Here is a 23,439-nt window from a genome sequence, read left to right as displayed (position 1 = left end):
TCGTAATTAGGAACTTTATTTATATGAATTTATGATTATTTATGCAGATATATGCACATATACACATTTAAGTATATAACAAATTGGTAATTCATAATGCACAGTTATATTGTCAGCACATTAATTGGACAATAGTGGATAGATTTTATACATAAACATGTAAAAATGTGAAATTTGTATACAATTTTAACATTACAATTCCATTCACATATAAGTACATAATAAATTATTCTGAAAACGATAAAAAATAAATAGGTATATACCAAAATTTGTTCATTAGCTTTTACATACATTAAAAACTAATAGAATTAACAGTCGCGAAATATAACTATCAATATACAATTGCATTGGTATGGTTTTAAAATAAATACGATTATCATGAAAAATAGATAAAACAATATAAATTTAAAAAGTACATATGTACATATTTAAAAATTTACATAAAAATTATTTTAACTGAATCATATTGGTAAATAAAAATATTTATTTATAAAATTATCACATCACTATATAAATGCATTTTACAATACAGTAAAGTTATGCGTAAAGAAAAAAAATATTATTTATACTTTTTTCTTATTCACACACAATACAACCATAAGTTAGATTATTATCATTTCGGCTTTAAAATTAACAAACAAAACAAGGCACCGAGTGGTTGGAATTAAAAATACTGATTACAAGATTAATAATTGGAACGTCGATGACAAGGATTTATCATATCAATATAAAATGGAGGCAAAATTTCATTAATCAAAAATCACAACATGAATACATTTTTATAAAAATACGCTCTAACATATATGCGATAAATAGCTGAAAAATACGTTAAATGCGTTCAAAAGAATGCAATGCACATGACTAAATTATGACTTACATAGCTATACACAAGTCTTTTATGAGGTAAATATATTTATGTCTCCATTGATTAGCATGATGGCATGCGAATACGATTTTGGTATATATTCGTATTAATTAATCAATATAAAATATGTACATGAGAAAGTTCTTGTTGTATTTAAGTTTCAAAGTGTTTATATATTGCCGTTACGTAAGCCATCACCTGTTGCCAGTCCGGTCTCTCCAACTGTATCATGTCTTGGATGTTCTAATGGAGGAAAAAAATTATTTAGCATGCGTTATTTGATGGATAATCCAATAATGGTTACTTACAAGTGTCGTTGGAATGCCGACGCTTTCAGCCGCAGCAAAAGCAGTGGAAAAGTTGTGCTTCTTATCCGACGCCGGTAAAGAATCATATGGCACTAAGGACGGAAGATATGTATGGAGCAAAGCACAAAGTGCTAAGCCATCATTCCATGAAGAACTGAAAATAAATTAATATTAATTACTTCTTAATCAAAACAATAGCAATAAATAAAGCTCTATAATTAAAGCGTATAACGATTTAACTTTGAAAAATATAGTTACTTATGATAAAATATAAATAATTTTGCACTATTTTCCATTATTTATCGTTATTTAATGCTTTAACAAAAAATATCCAAATGTAATGCTATTGATTATGATCGATTTTAATTTTAAGATCTAGATCATAATTATGAATTTTTAAATCAAAAAATCTGTATCAAAATTGCTACAAAAAATTATTCAGTATTTTTTTACAAAATGATTATATCAAATGCAACTTTTTTGTTAGAAACAATTATATTATAAAATACTACATATACTATAAAAACAGAAAAATTTAAAATTAGCATATAGCAAAAGATGTAGGTAAAAAATAATATATGGAGCTTCAACAAAAAAGAACTGTAAATTAATATGTCAATTTTATGTATACTATTCTAGAAAGTATACATAAAATACCAAAATCAAAATACCGAGCAACTTGTAGCCGAAACAGCTTTAAATTAATTCGAAACGTAGCATGTATCATAGTCACCTTAGTGAAAAAAGCGCATACAACAATTCCCTATTGAAAAATGCTTATTTTATACTTGTAATTGAAATCATTGCATTTTTTTTAACATGTTACACTGTTTTATTTGTAAGACTATCGTTAAGAGCCACCGACTCACATACGCGTCATATTCATTTAAAATCAAGAAAGTTGATATATATTATAAAACAATTATATAGTAGTGAGTATAGATTAAAAATAAATTATATCTATGTTCATTATACTATTTTTAAGGGATTGTTTATTAATATTTTTCAGACATCTAAATGACATGAAAACCAGCGGAAAACTGTTCCCTAGTCACAAAAGTTGTATGTCTTGCATATAAAACTGTTTTACCGGTGTATAATTAATAGCAATTACAAATACTGACAACGATTCTTCGATTAAATTATTAAAAGTGGGAGATTACACAATTTTTTAAAGATATTGTTTTCATTACAAATTTATATATATTATCTAGTTTCACGCGATGAATTAAAATATTGTAGTGACTTTATAAAAAAGTTAAAATAATCAATTTTTTATTAAAAAACAACATCAGCTATCATGCATAAAATTTGTTCAGTTTTAAAGTCGATTTTTATGATCACATATATAAGGAATCAATAAATAATATATTTCTATTATTGAAATATAAAAAAATGCTTATCGAAATTTAAATTTTAAGTAATAATGAAAAATACTTTTTTATGTTAACTATTTTCCAATTACAATCATATTCATCAATCATTAGTGTTATAGTGACTATAGAAATAAAATAATTTTTAAACACATAAGCGACAATATATACATTAAAAAAAAATTAGTACCTAAAATTAGTTATATCGATATTTCTATATCCAACAGTTTTATTTTGACACCATTTTAACAGAGCGTTTCTCTTGGATCCTCCGTTTTTGACTAGTCCGTTTAAGGGATCTTTTCGGTCACCTGAAACATACAAAAGACATTGTAAAATTTACATGGAATATGCTACAGCAAGTTATACATTTACTACATAAATATGAAGTGATCATAAGGAAAAAAGATACTAAGTACTAAAGAAATGCATGCGTTTAATTAAGAATATCACAGTGAAGAATAATAGTGATAGTGAATTAATGATAATAAAATAAAAACAAAAACTAACTAAGATCTCCGTAACTATTCCGTCGAACGAACGTTTCTAAAGCTTTATTATTTTGCAACAGGGAATGTACGCTAGACGTTTGATCATCAGTCATGTTCGTCGTCGTCGGTAACTTGGTTCCGGTCAAAGAGTTCATAGTTGTGCACTTAACCGCCGGCGTTACATGACCTTGACCGTCTTGTTTCAATTGATCTGCACAGCGACGGTGAACAAGCAACGCATATATATTCAGTGCATTAAGAAAAAATATACAATATATAAGAATACTATCAAGCGTATATATACATATAAATATATATATATATATATATTGGTGTGAGTTTATCGCATTGTATACCGTTGGCGAGTGCAGCGTTGCGGTGATTCCGAGGATAGCTCAGTGGTTTGGAAGACGGTGATGTGCTATTGTATCCGTTATTAGTGATGGGAGTGCCGGTGTTAATGGAACTACCGCTATTGTTTAGTGGACTTCCGCTCGGTTTTGGCAAGTCTGTGGGCGACGACGTCCTGTCACGCAGCGGACTACCTGAGTGCTAAAGTAAAATTCGATTAATTCAACAAAAACTCATTTAATCTATTATTTTATATTGAATTGAAGGATACCTGTTGATTGATTTGATTTTCAAAATTATCGCCGGATAAGAGACTGTTGAAGCTGGAGGTGGAAGACGCTAGAGATCCACTCAATCCGGCTCCGGCCTTTGCTTGCTTTGCTGCGTTTTCAATGCTTTCAATTAGTGATTTAACGCTAAGCCTCGAATCTTGCCGAGTGGCTCCTACTATTAATTTAAAAATTAATAATAGAATTCTTGATAAAGAAATGATTTCAAGAAAGTTGTTTGGAAAATAACAGCCAATTTTTAAGTTTAACTAAATAAATAAAAAACAACTGCTTTAAAAAACTAAAATAAATTATGTATTTCTTAAAAACATGCTAAATTTTATTTTTACATCAAAAATTCTTGATGATTCAAGGTCGAGATTGTGCACTGATTAATTATTTTTGAACGACTACCTAACAAATAATGCCTAGATTTTAGTTCACATACACAAAAGTATTATTTCTAAATCAATTGACTTCATTAGATTTTGATGAAAACATATTGGTAATCATCAATGCTTTTATTAGATAATAATAACCGATAACTGATTATTAGTATGGAGTCAATAAAAAACAAATATGACAGATGGCAAAACCTAGCTACTTCATTTTATAAAAAGATTTTGGTACTAAACCTAAGTGAATTTTCATGATACCAAAGTTGTTTAACTGTTCAATACAATTATTGCCATAATAATCCATTTACATGAATTGGTGGAGTAACTCGATGCTTACCAATTAAATTTCAGAGGCTCAAATACCACATTAGATTCCAATTATTTTTCAATTCTATCTGGGAGAGTAGATTTAATAATAATAATGAATATTATATTCCTATTCAATCATCTCTAATTAGCTTTTTATATCTCTAACTTCATTAATGAATAAAAGGGTGATAGCACCAAACGGTTTACGACTTGATATTAATAGAATACAAGATCCTTTACATAACATTCCAATAGAATGGCATTGTCCAAAAATAAGTAGTAGTTCTCGCTAATGTATAAGCAAACGGAAAACAGTAATGCATTCCCTAGTACACTTAAGTATGAGAATTTTCTCATTTATTCACATTTCTTCAAAATTAATATTATATTTTTCAATGTAATCCGCTTTAACCTTTAGAAGTCCAAAGGCATATATGTCAAGGTCAAAATGGTTTTACCATTACAATCCAAAGGCATCTATGTAATGCCAAATATATTTTCTATTTTTTGAAGCCATTTTAAATGACTTGATGATAAAATTTTCAGTATTTTATTTCATTAGTTACTCAGAGATACTTCATTCAATATATAAATATTACGATAAAAAGATTTAATAATCCCTAATCATTTTATCTGGAATTGTTAAATTACTGAAATTCATCGTAAAATCTGTTAATCCATTGATGGATTTTGGAAACAATATTTTGACCAGTCTGTACCAGCCGCTCAAAACCTAGACGTGTAAATTGTTATCCATGGTTCTCAATGTATAAAGTTTCGATTTTACTTTTATGTATATATTTTATTTAAATAAATTAAATTACTGTATTTAATTCATCTCAATATTTAGACTATATATTTTAAGAGCATTAAATTCCGAATCATGAAGTTGATGTTGAAGAATCAATTGTCATACATTCGTTATTTTATGCCCTATAAGTCGTGAGGAAAAGTACGCTGAATGTTTTATTTAAATCAAGAGTAGTCTTTCAGTTGTAGGATATCAATTATAAAGAGTTATACAACTTGTTTCCAAATTTTTTTTAAGAAAAAACACAAATTTATAGTTATCTTCGGATTTTTAAAAATTATTATTCGAACATTTGATGTATTTCGTTAACTATGAAAAATAATATCAATTAAATGGCCGTCTCTGGATTTTTTGCAGTAGACGATTCTTTCGGTGACTTTTTCGTACATTTCGGGCGGTATTTCGGCTATAACTTGGTGGGTGTTGGGTTTTAGTTGCTCCAACGGTATTAAATCACATGATATTGTCGGCCAGTTCCCCCACCCCTTGAATTTGGCCAGAAAATGCATGTTATTTAATGAAATACTATGAGTCATAATGGCATCGAAACATTACAAGTTTAAATGGAAATTCTCGAGTTATCCTTCAAAAAAAATTGTATCGCGAAAATATTTTTTAAAATATGTCATTTCAGTAAAATTATTTCGAGTTACCTTTATAGCCGTAGATATATATTTTTACCAGTGAAAATATTATTTATATAGCAGGTGCTAGTAAAATTATATGATTTCAACTTTTTCATATGTAGTAATATATACATTTACGTACGTAATTATTTATGAACATGCGATGTATAAATGTAATAGTGAATTGGTATTTCTTAGTGAAGTTATATTTTCGCTAGTGAAGTTCAAATACATTTTCACCGGTAGATATATATTCCTACCAGCGAAAATATAATTTAACTGATAGGCGCTAGTGAAATTATACACTGCTCTTAAATGTCTATAAAACTTTATTAGACAGTTGCGAAACGTCCATTTCATGTTCAAACCCAAACCTAACCTAACGAAAGTTCTAAAACTAATTATAGTTTTAGAACTTTCATTAGGACAAGTCCAAAATATTTCTCTCGAGGGAAAATAAGTGAAACTGTATTTAAGGTTCGTTCTATCGTTCTTATAATTCAGCAAATTAAATGAGACTTTTCGGTACAAATAACAAATACATCAGATCTCCCAATTTGGAATGAATTAATACATTAGATAGTAATTATATTAAATATTCTCTCTTATGTCTGAAATACGCATTCAAGACTGCAGTGAAGATACACTTTTTAACTATTTCATTGTTTTATCGACACATCGTAATTGAGAATTAATAATTATCATTATATAAAACGTATGCTAATTTATAATAAAAAAGATTAATATCGATATCTTGACTTGAAAGAAGACTAAAGGGTGTAAATCAAACATGTTCATGTCTTTCTTACCAATGAACATTGACAAACGGTATACCAAACGGAGCAAAGATTTTAATAGGGCATTTTTACTGACCTAGAAACATCATTAATTTTTGAAATAACTGTAGATTAAAGTTCTTTCCATTTTCTTCTTCTTTTAGATTGCCATTTTAAAAGAATCAAAATAGGCCATTGTTTTTTAACAACCTAATGCAATTTTATCGAAATAGAACTGTTCCATTACCTTTATTTCTTCTCTGGACAGACTGTGCAGAAGCCATGATGTCTTGTAGAGAAGCGCTCGTTAAAAGCGGTGACGGCGCTATTGTTATATGGCTGCTTTCTTCGACGCTCGCCGATCGAGGTATAGACAAAGCTACTTTATTCGGTACTGAAATCATTAAAAAGAATTGCATGAACGTCTGCAATCGATCAGTAGTTGATAAATTAGGTTATTTTAACATTCAAATAAAAACATAAATAATGTGTACATGGATGATGATAATGAGGTCTTCTTCAAATCGGCCATACAAGGTGAGCAGCGTAACATAACTTTGACGCAACAGTGTTATGTTTATGTAAATGATTAGTTGGATGCAAAAACACAAAGTTTTAGACGTAAACAATATTTGCACACGGACAATACTAAGATTCCAATGACATCACACTTAAGTGTAAGACTTACACATTAGTGAATCGTTCTCAGTAGGGTCCTTCAATTGCTCGTCGATAATTTTAGGAAGCGGATCTTTCGAAGTTACAAAACCGATCTCATCTGTTTCCGCTTCCGGACAAAATATGTTCTCTAGTGAATGCTGTATATCATTAACAGCAATGTGCAACAAGTTTAGATCAGATTTAATCTGTACTATACATTCTAATTCATCGTCATATTTACAATCTTCAATATGTGATACATCTTCGATGTCATCTATTACTGCTCCATCGTTTGAATCAACTTCAATTTTATCTATAACAGATTCAGCATTGCACGATTCTTCTGGTACGACTAATGAATTGAAAAAAGCGATCTTTAACTCTTGATTACTAATACGCTTTTCTATTATCGTGCGAGGCGAAGGAACAGGCTTTCTAATATTGATTGATGATTCCTCCGTAAGATCTTTGTAAATATCACTTTTTTTGGAATACAGCTCATCGTCGCTGTTGCAATGCTTTATATTTTCATATATAGATTTGATGTTATTCAAATCGTCTAAGCTTGCAAATTTTTTATTGATTCTAAGATGCTTTTGATCTAACGAAGAGTCAGCATCGTTGTAAGCACATTCTCCATTTACAGATTTCCTTTCATGTATTTTAAGAGTGTCGGAATAAGTCAGAACGTCATCTGACAAATAATCAAAGGATGGTGCTAAGCATTGATTGGCGATCATCGTCATCTTCGAGAGATACTTGTTCCTTATTTTTGCCATTACATCGTCGTCGTCATCTATAGAGTCTTTAGAAGAATAAGTATCATTTCTTGTGTTCATATTATTGTTTATACCATCTTCGGTTAACTCTAATTCATTATATAAATATAAATATTAGTCACAATATTTTGATGATTCTTGAATCATCAATAAAACATGATATTGAAATATTTAGCAATAGATAATATACCTTTCAATTGTTCTAATTGCGTCTCTAGCGCTCTGACTCGTTCTCTATGCGCCCTGTTTTCAAAGACGAGCTTCTCCAACTCTCGCTGAGCTTCAGTCTTGAAATCGTTGGCGACGCGGACAGTTGTTAATAGGTCCGATTGGAACTGCTTCCACTCTGCCGCCTAAAACAAAAAAAAACGACACAAACTAATGAAGTCCAACGATAGAATGATCAATAGAAGGAAAAGTTCGAGGAAATCAAAAGGATGTATTGCAATGTATGAATCACGATTGACCATCATCGATGACTCACGAGGCAAATAAGAAAACCACAACAAGTTATTTACGTAATCAAAAAACTTACGTCTCTCTCCCTCTCGGTGATTTCTGCGTTGAGACGTGCTTGCAATTCGCAACATCTCTGTTCGGCGGTGGCGGCAGTTCTTTGAGCTTCGTTCAGAGCGTTCTGAGACGACTTTCGCTCTTCAATTAAGCATTGTCGCTAAAAATGTTTAGAACATATAAATAAAACAAACACAAAAGATATTTTTAGATTTAAAAAAAAACACTTACGTGCAATTGTAAATCATTGTTTAATTCTTGCATACGCAGATATTCTTCATTCATAGATTGCTTATCTTGTCTCAGTTGATCGCATTGATATTCAAGATCGGCTATGTTAGAGTTAGCAGCGTTTTTAGCAATCTGTAAGAAATAGTAATATTAATAATACTAGAATTCGATAAGAAAAACAATAACTTTATAAAAAGATAATTTAAAATAAATTGAAAATCTTGTCCAAATTAATTCAATATAAACAATGAATAATAAATGTATCACAACCAGCAGTAGTGCCTGAGTTGAGACTTGAAAGAAGCTGTGGATAAAGTATCGTACCGCTTAGTGTCAACCTTTCCTTCTATCATATAATCTATCAGTAATCAAATTGCATACAGAATTGAAAAGGAAAACTGAGTAGTGAATGCAAAAAAAAACAGTTAGTCACTGTTAATTATAGGTTAAAGTACAGGTGTAATGAACACACATACTACAACACGTAACATCTATAACTGTATCATTTAATTTACACAATTAATAGGTTAGTCATGCTAGAACAGGAACACATAAAATCTAAATGACATAAAAATAAGTGATTACTTTGGCATTTAAGCTACTCGCCAGTAGATGGTGTTAATTAAATATTATGGTTTTAATTATCCTTTTTATATTTGAATTATTTTTTTCTCGAATTCGAACTGTCATTGTATTAGCTAAGCACACACACACACACACACACACAGATCTGTTCGACGGACACCAGGACAGATCTGTCCAAGCTTCGCCACGCATGCAAATTGTCTGAACTCGGACATCAGATTTACGTGTTTTTAGGTGATTCTGCATTTCAACTAAACAAGCATATTATGAAGCCCTATCCCTACAGTACTAGAAGAATAACCAATGGCGTTTGGTGTCAAAACAATAATCAATTACACGGTTTACAATTATTTTAACACACGAATTTAGTTTAAAATATATGATGTCTCACTGTCTTTGATAAAAAAATGTCAAAAAATAAATTTTCAATAATAGTAGTAATATTTAGTGACTGCTGGGTCATAAGGTAATAAAACATTATCACTAAAATCTTATTTTAGACATTTACAAGCAATTTTGGTGCAAATTAATAAAGACGAGCGGAAATGACCCAGGTCATAAAATCACTTTAGGGACAAATTTTAACATGAAATACTAGAACCATAGGGGTGCGGGTGCTTGGATCTGCGTGTCCATGTCCAATTCGTTCGTTTTGAGCACAGACAGCGGACAGACGAATCTGTGTCTTTTCTCACCACACACAATCTGATTTGTCCGCCAGGCACCAGCGACGGACAGATCCGCGCGTGTATGGCCAGCTATTGAATATTCTGCCTTGATATTTTTTATGTTTATAACTGATATATGCGTAAATATCTAGATCATGGTATTCAAGAAACAAATATGTTCATCACATAATCGCTCCAGTTGCTTGCTCATATCTCACGCCGTAATATCGAAAAAGTTTTTAGGTGTTATTCTATTGATAGTAAAAATGATAATTACATAAAAATATTTAAGACGAGCATTTTGATTGTTTCTACAGATTACAATCCATAATAGAAATATTAAGTGTTGAAAAACATTGAATATTGCTGAAAATTTTAAAGTATTATAAAAAAGAAAAACTAGCAATAAATTTTAAATGTCACCGGAAGATGAACATTACTAAGAAAAATCCGTCTACGCAACAATAACGAGAATATGGCACAATAACATATGACAAGAATGTTTGAACTTCTTTTTGTATATAAAACTATTGAAATTATTGATTTGTAAGTTTTTAACATGCCTCAAATATATGTTCGAACTTCAGCCATTTCTTATATCCTTTATTCCTTAACATCTTTAGATATCGTACGGCAAATCCTTTTAGAGGATTCACAACAATTAAATTATTTATTCAAATAGTTTTTAAGGTTGCTAAGCAACAAATACAGTAAATTTGTCTTTTGTTTTTGAATTGATATTTATAAAATACATATGAATAATAATACATACCGCAGCTTCTTCTTGAAGTTGGGAGCATCTATGAGCTAAACGATCGTGTTGTCTTCGAGCTGCAGATAGCTGTTCTTGAAGTGTTTCAGTTTGCCTTTGAAGAGCTATGGTTTGCTGATCTGTATTTGTATTCGCCGCATTGCTGTCTATCATAGACAACTAAGTTCAAGAATAATATATTAGAAAACATTCTATAATTTAATATGAATATAATGAAAATATATTATTACTTTATTCGTAGCAGCATCAAATAAATCTGAAACATGCTGCAACTGGACGTGCCTAGCGTTGGCCAAATCTTTAGTTGCTTTCAGTTCAATCTGAGCCTGTTTTAGCTCCGTATTTAATACTTCTGATGAGCATTCCAAATTTCTACAAGAAATAAAAGTGTAAGACAAATCATCTACAGTTCATATCGTACTATAGATAATTCAAAACAAACTTGATTTTTTCATGAAGTTTCTCATTCTCTTTAACAGTTGACCCTAACGTCTCGCGTAGTTCCGAATTCTCAGTCTTCAATTCCTCTTGTTTGACCAGTAACGATTCTCTTTCAGCTTGTACACTCTAAATAAATAAATAAATTATTATCACGTAACATAAATTCTTATATCATTATTGTAATCATACCTTCCATAGCATCACCAACTTTTGCTCTCTTTCAGTGGTGCATATCTCTTGCTCGGAGCCTTCCCTCAACAGCAACTCTTGAAGAGTTAAAGCCCTGGTTCTCGTATCTTCTAATTTTTCTGTTTGCGTACAAAGCGATTCTAGCAAAACTGCTTTTTCATCAGACAGTCTTTCATTATCAACGTGCAACTCTGTTAGTTGAGTTTGAAGATCGGCGAGCTCTTGTAATGTCGCTTGCAACTCTTCGTTTGTGCTGAAATCAAACGGCGTCATGAAAAATTTGTTATTATAATCTATTTGGCTTTCGAGCATACCTATAGTGATTCTCCTCCATTTGCAATATTCTATCTTGCAAACAAGCGACTGACACTTCACTCAGAGAGCTTGAAGAATGTTTATCCCATTCTGGTGTTAAAACGTCACCGTCGGTTTCCTAAAATATTCAATAATAATAAAGAACTCTTATAAACTAATGATAAATAAATTAAAAAGAGATTTACTGTCGGCATTGAAGCAGGACCCGAATTATGACCAGCATCTTGTAAGAGTTGTCGTTTTTCATTATCGCTTAATGGGGAATGTGCTACACCTCTTAATCGGGCTCGCAATGCGGCATTTTCTGTACTGATACGTTCATTTGCAGTCTGATGATATGACAAAAAAGTGTAAAAAAGTTGTTTGTATATTTAAATTAATATAAAATACCTTAATAGCAGACAGCTCTTTCTTTAGATCAGTCATTTCTTGCAATTGTTCTAATATTTTTTTAACTTCTTCTTCTAGAACTAGTTTTTCACCAGTAATCAATTGGAGCTCCTTACGGAGTGTTTCTATTTCTTCAGTCTTTTCTACAGATACGATCTCGTATTCAATCTGTAACACATGTAATATTTAATTATAGTTTGCGATTAAAAATAATGATGCATTAGAACATGAGCGGTTGATTACTTGGGAAGGTCCATTTTGAACGTGATCTTCTATAATTGATGTGTCCATCGGCATCGGTGGAAGACTAGCAAATTCTTGATGAGCGAGTATATCATCGTTTGAAGATACTAGCTCATCTATCTTTTCCGATCTGGTAGAGCCGGACAGTTTATTGTTGAATAAGCCTCGTTCGGGCAATTCGTCCGTCGAACTGAACTCGATCTGGTTGTTGTTCTTCGACTTCTTCAAGTTTGACGCGTCCGTGAGGTCGGCGCTCTCCATCTCGCGAATGGGTGAGACTCTTTCTTCCTCGTCCAAAATTTCATTGCTCGTCTCGAGAGGCGCGATCTCCTCCTTCTTCTTGGACTTGTGTAGCTTGTCTTTGGAGCCGAACACTTTAGACGACTTCTCCTTGGTCGGCGCAACCTTATGATGCTTGGAGTCGAGGCTGGAAACGGACGCAGCTCCTTTGAGGCCAGAGTTCTCCTGGCGCTTGGACGAAGGAGTCTGAGCTCCTCCTCTACGGAAGAGCGATTTAATTTTCAACATTTTGGCGATGTGTCAGTTCGTCAATTAATAGACTGCTGGATCTTCCTCAGCAGATTTGCACAAAACACTAACGATTACATGTTTGAATCGATCGATTGTTATTATGAGTCACGGGCGGGTTGTTTGCACTTTGAATGTCTGCAAAATGTTACTATTTGCACAAATGTCGAGAAGAAGAAACACATGGTGAGTTGTAATATATTTTTTTATGATGTAAATAGCTATATATAAATCCCATATGATTGAGCTGATTTTTCTTAAAATTACTTTAATTGCTAATAGCATAATGGCATATTTTATATGTCTTAATTAATTCTGACTTAAGTGTGAATAGTTTTAATGAAGAATGGACACTTCACAGAAAATAATTTATTTAATGACCGATAATTAACAATCCGCCTGAGAAATGATATATGCTATACTTTTTGTCTATACAGTCTTACAATCTTTGACCAATTCAAATCAAATTTTGCATAGCTATTCTTTAGAACCCTGCTTAATACAAAAGTACCACACTTCCTCCTCCCGATATAAATGTGTATTATATTGAATGCCCTTCATTCCAAAATTTGCTCAATGGCACTCTATGACCCTGAGATAAACACAGTCATCCCCTGCTGACATTTCACTCTCTCTGTAAATAGATAAATAAAAAAGTATTTTTGTTTATATACTGTTGCGACTATTAGGAGTTAACAAAAGGAATAGCTTTGAAGTTGAGAATGTTAACATTGTTTGAAGCTATGTATATCTACTCTTTCTGAAGAAGTAAATGAGTATGGCTCACTTTCCTAATCATAGGTTTATAACTTGGGATAAATATTAATCCTGGGCAATGTTGGGCATGTACCATTAGTTACAATTAAAGAGTACACTTTATCTGTTTAAAACGTATCCTGTGTTCTTTTATGAACATATTACGATTCAAAAAATACACTTGTAGTAAGAATTGGATATGCTAGGTTAAAAAAATAGTATATTAACTGCATCAGTTAATTTAATCATATATAATGTAAACACCGGGCTAAATATTTTTTGCAGCTCATTTATTCAACAACACATAAGTGTCTTCTTGTTTTTTACCAGGGCCGGTACGAGGGTGAGGTGAGCGAGGCACTTGCCCCAGAAAGGGCAAATTGGTAGTAAGTGAATTAAAAAATTACAAATTAAAAAAGTTTATGGAAAAAAAAAGAAATAATTAATTTACTTTCTTTTTGACGCTTTCAACTGATCAGTAGTCTGCATAACATGAGGTACGACAAGCGTACATATCATATATTATTAACCCCCAAAGTGATTTTGTTTGTGTTTCGTTTCGACAAAGTTTCTATAAAAGGTAAGTTTTGTTTTGAAAAAAAGCTGAAAGCCAGTGGTTTTATAGACAATTCGTTGCAAAATGTAATACAGATGGAAAAATAAAATTGGTGAAATATTTTACGTGTTGTGTTAGATGTGATTTTATTTTGTACGAAAAATAATTTACCTCTCAGAGGTACACAATAAACTATTGGTGAACATAATTTAGGATATTTTAAAAAAAATTATATGATTAATAAGCCGATACAATACAACGATTGCGGAACACATCACTAATTATAAGGGGTCTGTTTCTTATTTTTCTAATAAAATTCAAGGTTAATTTCTTTCACTCTTAGGAAAGGAAAAAGGAAAGAAAAGGTTCGAAAGGAAATTATTTATTAGCCAATGAAATTATAGATAAATTAGGTCTAGTGTTTATAATGGTATATAAGCCATAATTAATCGGAAAAATAAACAAGCCATGTATGTTCCCTGTGTGGTTCAGTCTTAGTTTGGTTTGTAAAAATGCTGCTTCTTCAAATGTTTGCATGATTACATTTTTGAAATTGTTCAGAGAATCTATATATTTTTTGTGAATTTGATTCTATGAGTTCTATGACTTTTTATATAATATAATTATCAATGAATCTATTTTGTTTTCAAATTTGTAAAAAAAGCTACATAGGGGCGCAAATTTGTCTTTCTACCTCGGGTGACAAAATGTCTAGACCCGGCTCTGTTGTAGACTATTTAATATTTCTATTATTTAATAACTAGGCGAATTCTCATACATGTTGGACATAATTTATGAAAGCAGAGAGCATTAATAGGCTGTGCAGAGGGATAGAGAGCACGAGGACGGTCATTCCAGATCAAAGAAGTATCAAGATTTTCTTTGTCTGGCTTGTGTTTAGAGTGGAGACATCTAAACATATAAGATTACTGAAGCGCTCGGATATGAGCTAGTTGAGTAAAAATAAGTAGCAATTAGCATCTATATATCTAGGCCAAGTTTACTTCCTGTCCTTGGATCTCAAACTTCAAGTCCACTCGAAGAGCACAGGCCTTACCGCGTGTTCTAGTCTTATAGTACATACTTTATAGTAAACCAGTTTCGCTATTTAGCATATCGGTTATAAAACGCGGCGGCCACCGGCGCGTAACTTGGACTGCCGCCTGAAAATGTTTGGCTTCGCTGAGATCGCGCCGAAGAGCAGTGGCACAGGCGAGCCGATCTAGTACATAGTTGGGTCAACCGGTCGTCTTTTTGAATTCACCATTTTCGAGTTCCGCTTTCACCGCTTTTGTGCGGCCCATAGAACTTGCATAGATCTAAGAGCTTTATAGCTCCGCGGCCGATCGTAGCTCACGATCTTGAGGATACTTCTCACGAGAAAAGAGTAGCTTAATAAACCCTAGTACAACTGATTAAAGCAATGGTATATTTTTAACTCAACCGCAAACATATATGACACATCATTATCTATGTGTGATAATTATTTATAATTCATGATACGATACGATTGAAACATTTTTAGTCAATCTTTAAAAATAGAGAATTAATATGCAAACTTGATGAATGAACGGAAAGGTAATGTAATGTTTTTTATATGCATATGATACACGTCTAGCGAAATATAGATGTTATAAAAATTCTAGTTACGGACTTTGTTTTTCGATTTAATTAAATTCAGATACAGCTATATTTAAAGCCAAGTTGATTCAAACTATTTTTTCATTTATTATTTATTTGCCTTCAATAAGTATTATCAAATAGATAACAATCGATCTAAATATGCTTCGGTAGTATATTACCTTCAGTACATACTTAAAAATAAGTGATTTTAAAGTTCTCAGATTATCTTATTTACAATCAACAACTATAGCTTGGAATTTTATAGAATGATTGCTCCCTTCTCATTTGAACTAGGTCAATTCCGGTCGGCGATGTTACATTATTTACTGCTTAATCGACTATTAAAATAATAATCAAGGTCGTCGCATACCGCACGTCAAAAATTGACAATTATTATTATACTCGGCTAGAAACGCTCTTATTAAGAATTTCTAATAGCTAGTAGCACTTAGCACACAATGCGTTCTACGAGTTAATTGCACTCTTTCGGCATCATCGAGTGAAATCGCAAACGATCGAGCGATCGTCACGAGTGCGACGAACCGGGACTAAAATAAAATTCTTTTTAAATCATAAAAAAGTTCATGAACACGTATCGAGTTTATTGTGAATCGAGACTATCCGCCGCGAGCCAAGATCTTTGTGAAATGAGAATATCATGTTTAACCTTACAACCTCGCGCTTTCTTTTCATCTTTCGACATAATGGCGTACGCGTTGGGAAACTGACGAAACCTTACGTACAACGATTGCCGATTTAATGCACATATTACAAATCTTGACACTTGGTCAATATATGGTAGCAATATGAATATCATTAAATTAAAAATAATAAATAAATAAAGATAAAAACAAAAATAACGCAGTTAGGCAATTACGCCGATGGAATATCTACGTTCCTCATACGAAATATATAGTACGTTACATTAATGACGTTTAAAGCAATAATGAAAAGATTCAAATTAAATTAATTATTTTTTCAAATAAATGCAATAATTTCATTAAAAAAACAAACGGATTATATATGAATGACGTTTTGGTATTTAATCAACAAGACTGTAATATTAAGCTCGGTTTACACGTATAAACATAATAATAACAAACTTTTAAAAATTATAGCGGTTCACAAACGGTGGAACACGTTTAAATTCGATAAATTTATTCAAAATTTTATACGGTCCAGTTTATATCATCGCCAATTCTAAGATTGATAGTTTGATAGTGATGCTAACATACTATGGATAAGTAATGTACAATGCATAATAAACGATTTTATGATTTAAGCGATGAAAATAAGATTTTTTAAATTTAATTAACTTCAAAACTTTTTATAGACAATCTACATTTTAGTAAATTACTACTCCATGTTCTAACTTGTATTATTATTTTACTTATACTAATAAATAATACTTATTCTAATAAATTTTGAATTTAAATAATAAAATGCAGTTTTATTATGACTAATATATTAAGGAATTTCTACAACTAGCTTGATCTAGTATATCATACGTCTGATATTAGAAATACTTAATGTCTCCCCAGACACTCCAGGTTATGTATCCCCAAGCGGTCCGGATTAAGATCGACCCTCGCATATTTCCAGTGGCAATTACCAAAATAGTCAATAAGAAGGAAAAAAGCTCACATTGCAATTCTGGCATTTAGCTAAAAGCGCGATCGCGAAAAGATTTAAGTCACTGTAAAATGACTCATTACTTGTCTTGAATATTTATGCACGCGTTCAAAACATTTACCAAACTGCTGCAATCTTCCATTCCGGCCGTTTACAGTACTGATTTATTTCAGCAGTTGTCACAGTCGCTAAACGGTCGACGAAAGCGCGAGAAAAAACAAAACGGGGTCAATTATCGCAGAAAGTGAAATTTGTTTCGTGATCTTAGCATTTTTCCTGGAAGCGTCCGACGAAGTGGATCGGCATTTTAATCCAAAACTATTTACGAAATAGAAGCATAGCTTTTAATTAGGACGTGGTTCGCCGTAAAACGAAGATATCAGGAGAGCGCGTTCGAACGAATAGCGTTCACAAGTACGTGCAGAGATTGATAGAGACAAAGACAATGCGTATTTATAGAGATACTGGGCTATTATATCGAGAAAATAAAAACACAAGTGTTCAATTGTTCGTTTTTTACAAGAGAGCATCATCCGATACAAAAACGATTCACTGTTAAATGAAGCGTACGCTGAATAAAATAACAGTGATACAATTGGAGGGAGGACCTTTTTCGAAGACTTGAACTTTGATTGCGACGAACAATGCTCGAGTAGGGAAAGTGTGAAAGTTTTGGGAACATTTTTGGGAATGAGTTAATTCATTGTTTTGCCAGAGTGTGCGAATCGAAATAACTCGGCTCTTCTGGCGAATTCCTCGCAGAATCGTCTCTTCTTTCGTTGTTATCGTAAATCTAAGGACCATAACATCCTACGCTTTTCAAATCTGAGCTCGTCGAGATCCATGAGGGAATGCGAGGTCGTATTGTGAGTGTTTTTTTGAACTCATAATTTAATAGTCTAAAATCGACGCAACAGCTACCCTAAACAACAACAACAAAAAACAACCCTCATTTAAATGAGAGCGGGGTAAGAGAGAACCCTTTTCATAAATCATTTAAACGATCCATTTTTGCGACCGATTACCGATTCGGCGCAAAATAAACGCGGCCGAACAATAAAAGTGCAACAGTGACAAATCGTCGCAGACAATAGTCGGACTATTTAGGAAAAAATGTATGTAGACGCGACAGCAGTAAGATTTATATGCGTGAATATAAATTAAGGAAGTTCGGAAAGAAAGCCATCGCTCGTTCGTCTGGGGTTCGATGAAAAAACGGCCTTGGCTACAAAAAGGCAAGTTCCTTCCACTTCCTTTCGCGCCGCATTCAATGGATACCATTCGCAGAGTTAACGAATAAGGCACAATCGATCATCGATGCGGACAATGGTTTAAAGGGGGATTAAAAAAAGTTTTAAAGAAATGGCTAGATTTAGATTTAAAAGCGTCGCGCTCAACAGATGTACCAGATTAAGAATCGAGATAGCGCACAGTTCGACAAACGTTAGCGCCTATCAATTAAAACGATCTCGCGGTGTCGAATGTGTAAAGCCGCCTTTACGTTATCAACAACCTGCGTACGTACCGCACACGTACGCACACATCCACATATATACGTGCATCTAATTTAAATCGTAATTCATCTATTTTTAATATGTAATTGCAAGCCCGCCATTTTTTCATCGTCAGCTGATCGACGGTGGCGCCGCATCAAACAAAAGGAGCATGGTCGCTTTTCGCATTCTTAAGACGCCGCGCCGGCCTAAAGGCGCATCGCTACGTAGCACTCGTTATTGTTGATAATTAACCTTTTGCGTAATGTCGCGATACCGGCATTTTGCGACACCGACACGTATCGAAAGAAAAAGTAAACAAATCGCGGAGACAACGGCGACGACGACGAACACCCGTCGCGGCCGACACCAGACTGAAGAACGACCGAAACCGTTTTGCAACTTGGCGTCTCTGTTGTTTACTTTTTTTTACGACGGCCGACACACGCTCGATGTTGTGTCGCTGCGAAAAATGCAATCGACGTGCAACGCGTATGACTGAGTGAATATTCTAATTTATAAATAACGTTACAATGGATGAATTTAAATACTGTTTCTGGCGGCGAATTATATGTTTCACAAACACTACTCGATGTTTTTACTTTAATGGATACTGGAATTAAAAAATTGAGTAAAATTAGTGCTACTACAATAACAGTAAAAGTTGTTCACAAGATTTATTTAAAAAAGTATTAAATTATAACCCAAATAAGTAGAGAAATGTTCTAACTAGATGCTTTAAACATTTATTTTACAAACATTCACTGCTACACTACCCCATCACTTAAATCGTAATACAAACAGCTTTTATTCGAATTCGTAAAATTAACGGAAATCATTCGAATTATGTATTACATGTTGCAGGGCCACTGAGATAAAAATCGGACCCTGGTGCTTATTGTTGCTGCGGACCTCCCTAACATTCAAGTGACTTATAAAATAAGTTTTCTTGTATAAATTCGGCAAAAATAAAAACATTAAAAACAACATTGATCGATCGTCTGAATTTCGAATAAAATATTCGTATTTTTTCACTTTATAAAAAATGATTCGAGCCCCGATTATTTACCCCCCTCCTAGGGTCTGATACGCTATACTAAAAAATATGTATAATATACTTATGTGTAAGCATATACATACATAACAATTTAAAAAATCCTACGTGTAAATGAGCCGATTATCAAGAAAATGCCTGATTTCCATACCCCAATACAATGTTTAGATGACGTTTTCTTTTTGGTAGGCAACTATTTTCTTAGTTTTTGAATCGCATTGTATTCAAAAAAAATTTGCTGTTAGCCCGCTTATAATTTTTAACGGGGACCACTGGTTTTCGATCTTCGATTTTAATTGCAAATTAACCGTAAGTAAGTATGTGGAGCGTGTATGGCCTCGCGTTAGAGACTCGTTTGGAGGACGGCAACAGTGCCTTCTGCCGACCTAGGAGGGCCAGTGCAAGGACGACATTCTCCAAAGAAATGCATAAAAATAAATGTATACATGCTACGAATGTCGACGAAGAATCAAGAAGAAAAAAAACTAGTTTAACCAGTACGAGTGTCACTCGTCAGTTTCATAGATTGCGCGCTCCATCGAACGATCGACATTTGCATTTTATTTTTTAAGAAATAATAATCGGTTGTAACGCGACGCGATCGCGGCCATGTCCCTCGCGTACGTGATATTACACACTGCAAATAAAGAGGGGTAACTTTAGGAAAGAGCAGTAAAAATGTCGGGTGGTGGTGTAAAAATGCGTATTGTGACTCATTCTGGCGACCGCACCTAGAACGCACCCACCGTCGTACCCTTATTCGAAAAATATCATTATGTACCGTTGAAATGTCGATTTTTAACCTAGCGATAAGGGGTTCTGTAGCTGTAATTTACGATAGCGTAAATGTCATAAATGTATGCAGATTATATAAATATATAAGTATTTTATAACTATTTTGAAAGACGATCTCCCCTTTTATTTATTTTCACCCTAGTTGACATTTCTATAAGCATTTTTAAATGGCTCCAAGCCTAGCTAAGTTATTTATTTAGTAATCAATATTTTTTACTCATTGAAATATAATAATTATCTATGGCAGCATTTCTCATATTAGTGTATTTCTATATATTTCGTAGATTGATTTTTTTATAACATTTTTATAACGGAACAATTAAACGGTAAATAATTATGATTAGAACTTTCTGGCTGCGGCCTTTATGAAAAAGAATAGAAAATTACGGACGTGATCAACAAATAAAAAATTGCTGTGTACACAGATTCAATATAAAATATTATAAAAAGTAAATACCATAAAAGTTTAGTAAAACTATATAGTAATGTAAATAGACTATTTAAACAAGACAATAGAAAAAATTAATGAAGTTTCGCGAGGAATTAATTTTAATACATATCACTACTATTATTTTTAATAAAGATCCTTTCGAACGGATTCGTTCGAGGTTGACTTCCGCATATTCAATACATCACAATACATGTAATAAAGATAAACTTTGGGAGCATATTTGCGAATGACTGTCGGTGAATAACAATGCATAAATCAGAAATTTCTATTTGTTGATCACATCCGAAATTTGCCCTTTATTTTCATAAAGCTCGACGCCAAAATGTCCTTATCAATCTTTATTTATCCTTATATCCTAATCAATGTTATAAAAATATTCAAAATAATAACAACGGTTATTTTAAAAACTTTTTTCACGTAGTAAAAATATTTATTCATTGGATTTAATTCTAGTTAATTGCTATATTGAATTCTGTAGTTGAAAATTCAACAATCCAGATGATTACCTTATTTTTTAAATATAATATTAAAAATATTTTTTCGTCCGGAATAATTTATGTCCGAAATAATCAGTGTTCGCAAAAATCCTGTCTAGAAAAATCAGTGTCCGGAACATCAGTGTCCAGAATATTTAGTGTCCGAAATAATCAGTGTCTACAAAAGCAGTGTCCGGTAAGATCGTGTTCGTAAAAATCTGACCACAAAATACGTGCCCGGAAAAATCCTGTTCGGAATAATTACCGAACCCTCTGAAACAACTGTCAAAATGTGGTTTAAAAAGTGATAATTATTTTTGAACAAAAACAAGACTAACCCCTATGTGTATTTAGAACAGAATGTTTTTCAACATTTTTAATTTGACAAAATATTTTAAGTACATTTTTATAATTTAGATACATAGTTAATATTTAATTTATTTAAAGGTAATTAAAGCTCTAGATTTTAATTAAATTAAATATATATTTTTAGGGTTACACTCGCAACAACGATTTAATTATCGGATTTCTATGTAAAGTTATGTACTAATACAAAATGTGTTATTAGTTATTGAATCTTTGAGGTATGTCATCAATTTGTAAGGAAGTTTAATCCCAAAAAAAGAACGCAAGTAGCTACATGTTACTGTAAATATATTTAAAAAAACAATAATAATAAATGTATGTATATGCTAGAAAAATAAATATTTCCGGGAGTAGACTATAAGAAATACTAAGTTTTCATATCAAATACAATTCTCATACCCAGAAATTAATACAAAGCTCAAAACTTGAAATGAGTAAGAATGTATAATACTATGTATCATAATATATAATTATATAATCATTCAGTACAATGAAATTAAACATATTTATTAGGTATGCAGATTTAAAAAATAAAAATAAAAATACAACTATAATTAGCGTGTAGTGTGTAGGAAAAAAATATTACAGTGTAATTTAGATCAAAATTTACATGTTTAAAATTCTGGGAATTAACCATTTGAGCGGTATCGCCGTACATGTACGGCGATCGATCTAATAATCTTTTGAGGTACCACAGATAGTTATATATTCACATATATAACTGAAGAAATAATAAATAAAAAACATTAAATTTATAAAGTATATTTTTACTTTAATTTGATTTAATGTAAATGATTTTTATAGAACATAATACCAGTAAATTAGAGTACGAAAGAAAAGTGCATAACAAAAAAACTTTATATTAATTTTTTAAAAAAATATTGAGAGCTTCTGAATTGTTATTAAAAAATCTACAATAGCCAAATATTATATAAAAAATAAGTAAAATAAATTATCAAAATTTTATAATATAAAAGCGTTAAAATATTTTTTTCAAACATATTATACTAATACAAAAAAATAGTAAAATAAATCAAAGCAATAAAACAATAAATTATAATTTAATATATATAATATAAAACAATATAAAATAATAATAAATAAATAACAATAGAAATATTTATGGAAAAATACGAAAAATTATCTTACTCCCAGGTGTATATTAACAAATTAACAAATGTGTATAAATTAACTCGCTACTCAAAGAGTGAAACAGTAGTAACTGACATTTTGCAAATTTTACGCGTTAAACGCGAAACGAAAATCAATAGATAAACGCGATATTATTTTATCTTTTTTGATAAAATATAGGTATTTAGACTTCTATTGCTATTGCAGATACCACT

General features: G+C 31.8%; 1 protein-coding gene and 1 long non-coding RNA gene across 3 annotated transcripts in view; one reads left to right on the top strand and one right to left on the bottom strand.

Annotated features, from left to right (window-relative positions):
* The window catches only part of spdi (sperm antigen with calponin homology and coiled-coil domains split discs), a 31,847-nt gene continuing 8,408 nt past the window's right edge, over nt 1–23,439 (bottom strand). The window contains exons 5-23 of the mRNA XM_088196849.1: nt 12,364–12,862; nt 12,121–12,288; nt 11,916–12,059; nt 11,730–11,848; nt 11,416–11,668; nt 11,228–11,352; nt 11,016–11,157; nt 10,786–10,944; nt 8,761–8,892; nt 8,552–8,689; nt 8,207–8,369; nt 7,266–8,105; nt 6,825–6,971; nt 3,660–3,835; nt 3,394–3,589; nt 3,057–3,248; nt 2,737–2,857; nt 1,174–1,327; nt 1–1,108 (exon numbers count right to left, since the gene is read on the bottom strand). Coding sequence (XP_088052975.1) covers nt 1,019–1,108; nt 1,174–1,327; nt 2,737–2,857; nt 3,057–3,248; nt 3,394–3,589; nt 3,660–3,835; nt 6,825–6,971; nt 7,266–8,105; nt 8,207–8,369; nt 8,552–8,689; nt 8,761–8,892; nt 10,786–10,944; nt 11,016–11,157; nt 11,228–11,352; nt 11,416–11,668; nt 11,730–11,848; nt 11,916–12,059; nt 12,121–12,288; nt 12,364–12,862 — 3,958 coding nt within the window. The 3' untranslated portion in view covers nt 1–1,018. The remainder of the gene's footprint in view (nt 1,109–1,173; nt 1,328–2,736; nt 2,858–3,056; nt 3,249–3,393; nt 3,590–3,659; nt 3,836–6,824; nt 6,972–7,265; nt 8,106–8,206; nt 8,370–8,551; nt 8,690–8,760; nt 8,893–10,785; nt 10,945–11,015; nt 11,158–11,227; nt 11,353–11,415; nt 11,669–11,729; nt 11,849–11,915; nt 12,060–12,120; nt 12,289–12,363; nt 12,863–23,439) is intronic.
* LOC148229452 (uncharacterized) lies at nt 19,326–19,926 on the top strand. 2 transcript variants are annotated; one of them, XR_015811394.1, is made up of 2 exons: nt 19,326–19,453; nt 19,816–19,926. It is a non-coding gene; the product is annotated as an uncharacterized LOC148229452 (long non-coding RNA). The 2 variants fall into 2 exon arrangements; XR_015811395.1 differs by having other exon boundaries at nt 19,342–19,443.

Source organism: Plectrocnemia conspersa, unplaced genomic scaffold (assembly GCF_051122295.1).
Source record: "Plectrocnemia conspersa isolate PC_06_02 unplaced genomic scaffold, ASM5112229v1 ptg000011l, whole genome shotgun sequence".
In the NCBI taxonomy this organism is placed as follows: Eukaryota; Metazoa; Arthropoda; class Insecta; order Trichoptera; family Polycentropodidae; genus Plectrocnemia; species Plectrocnemia conspersa.
Note: the sequence above shows the minus strand (reverse complement) of the source record. Positions and strands in the feature narration are given on the sequence as shown.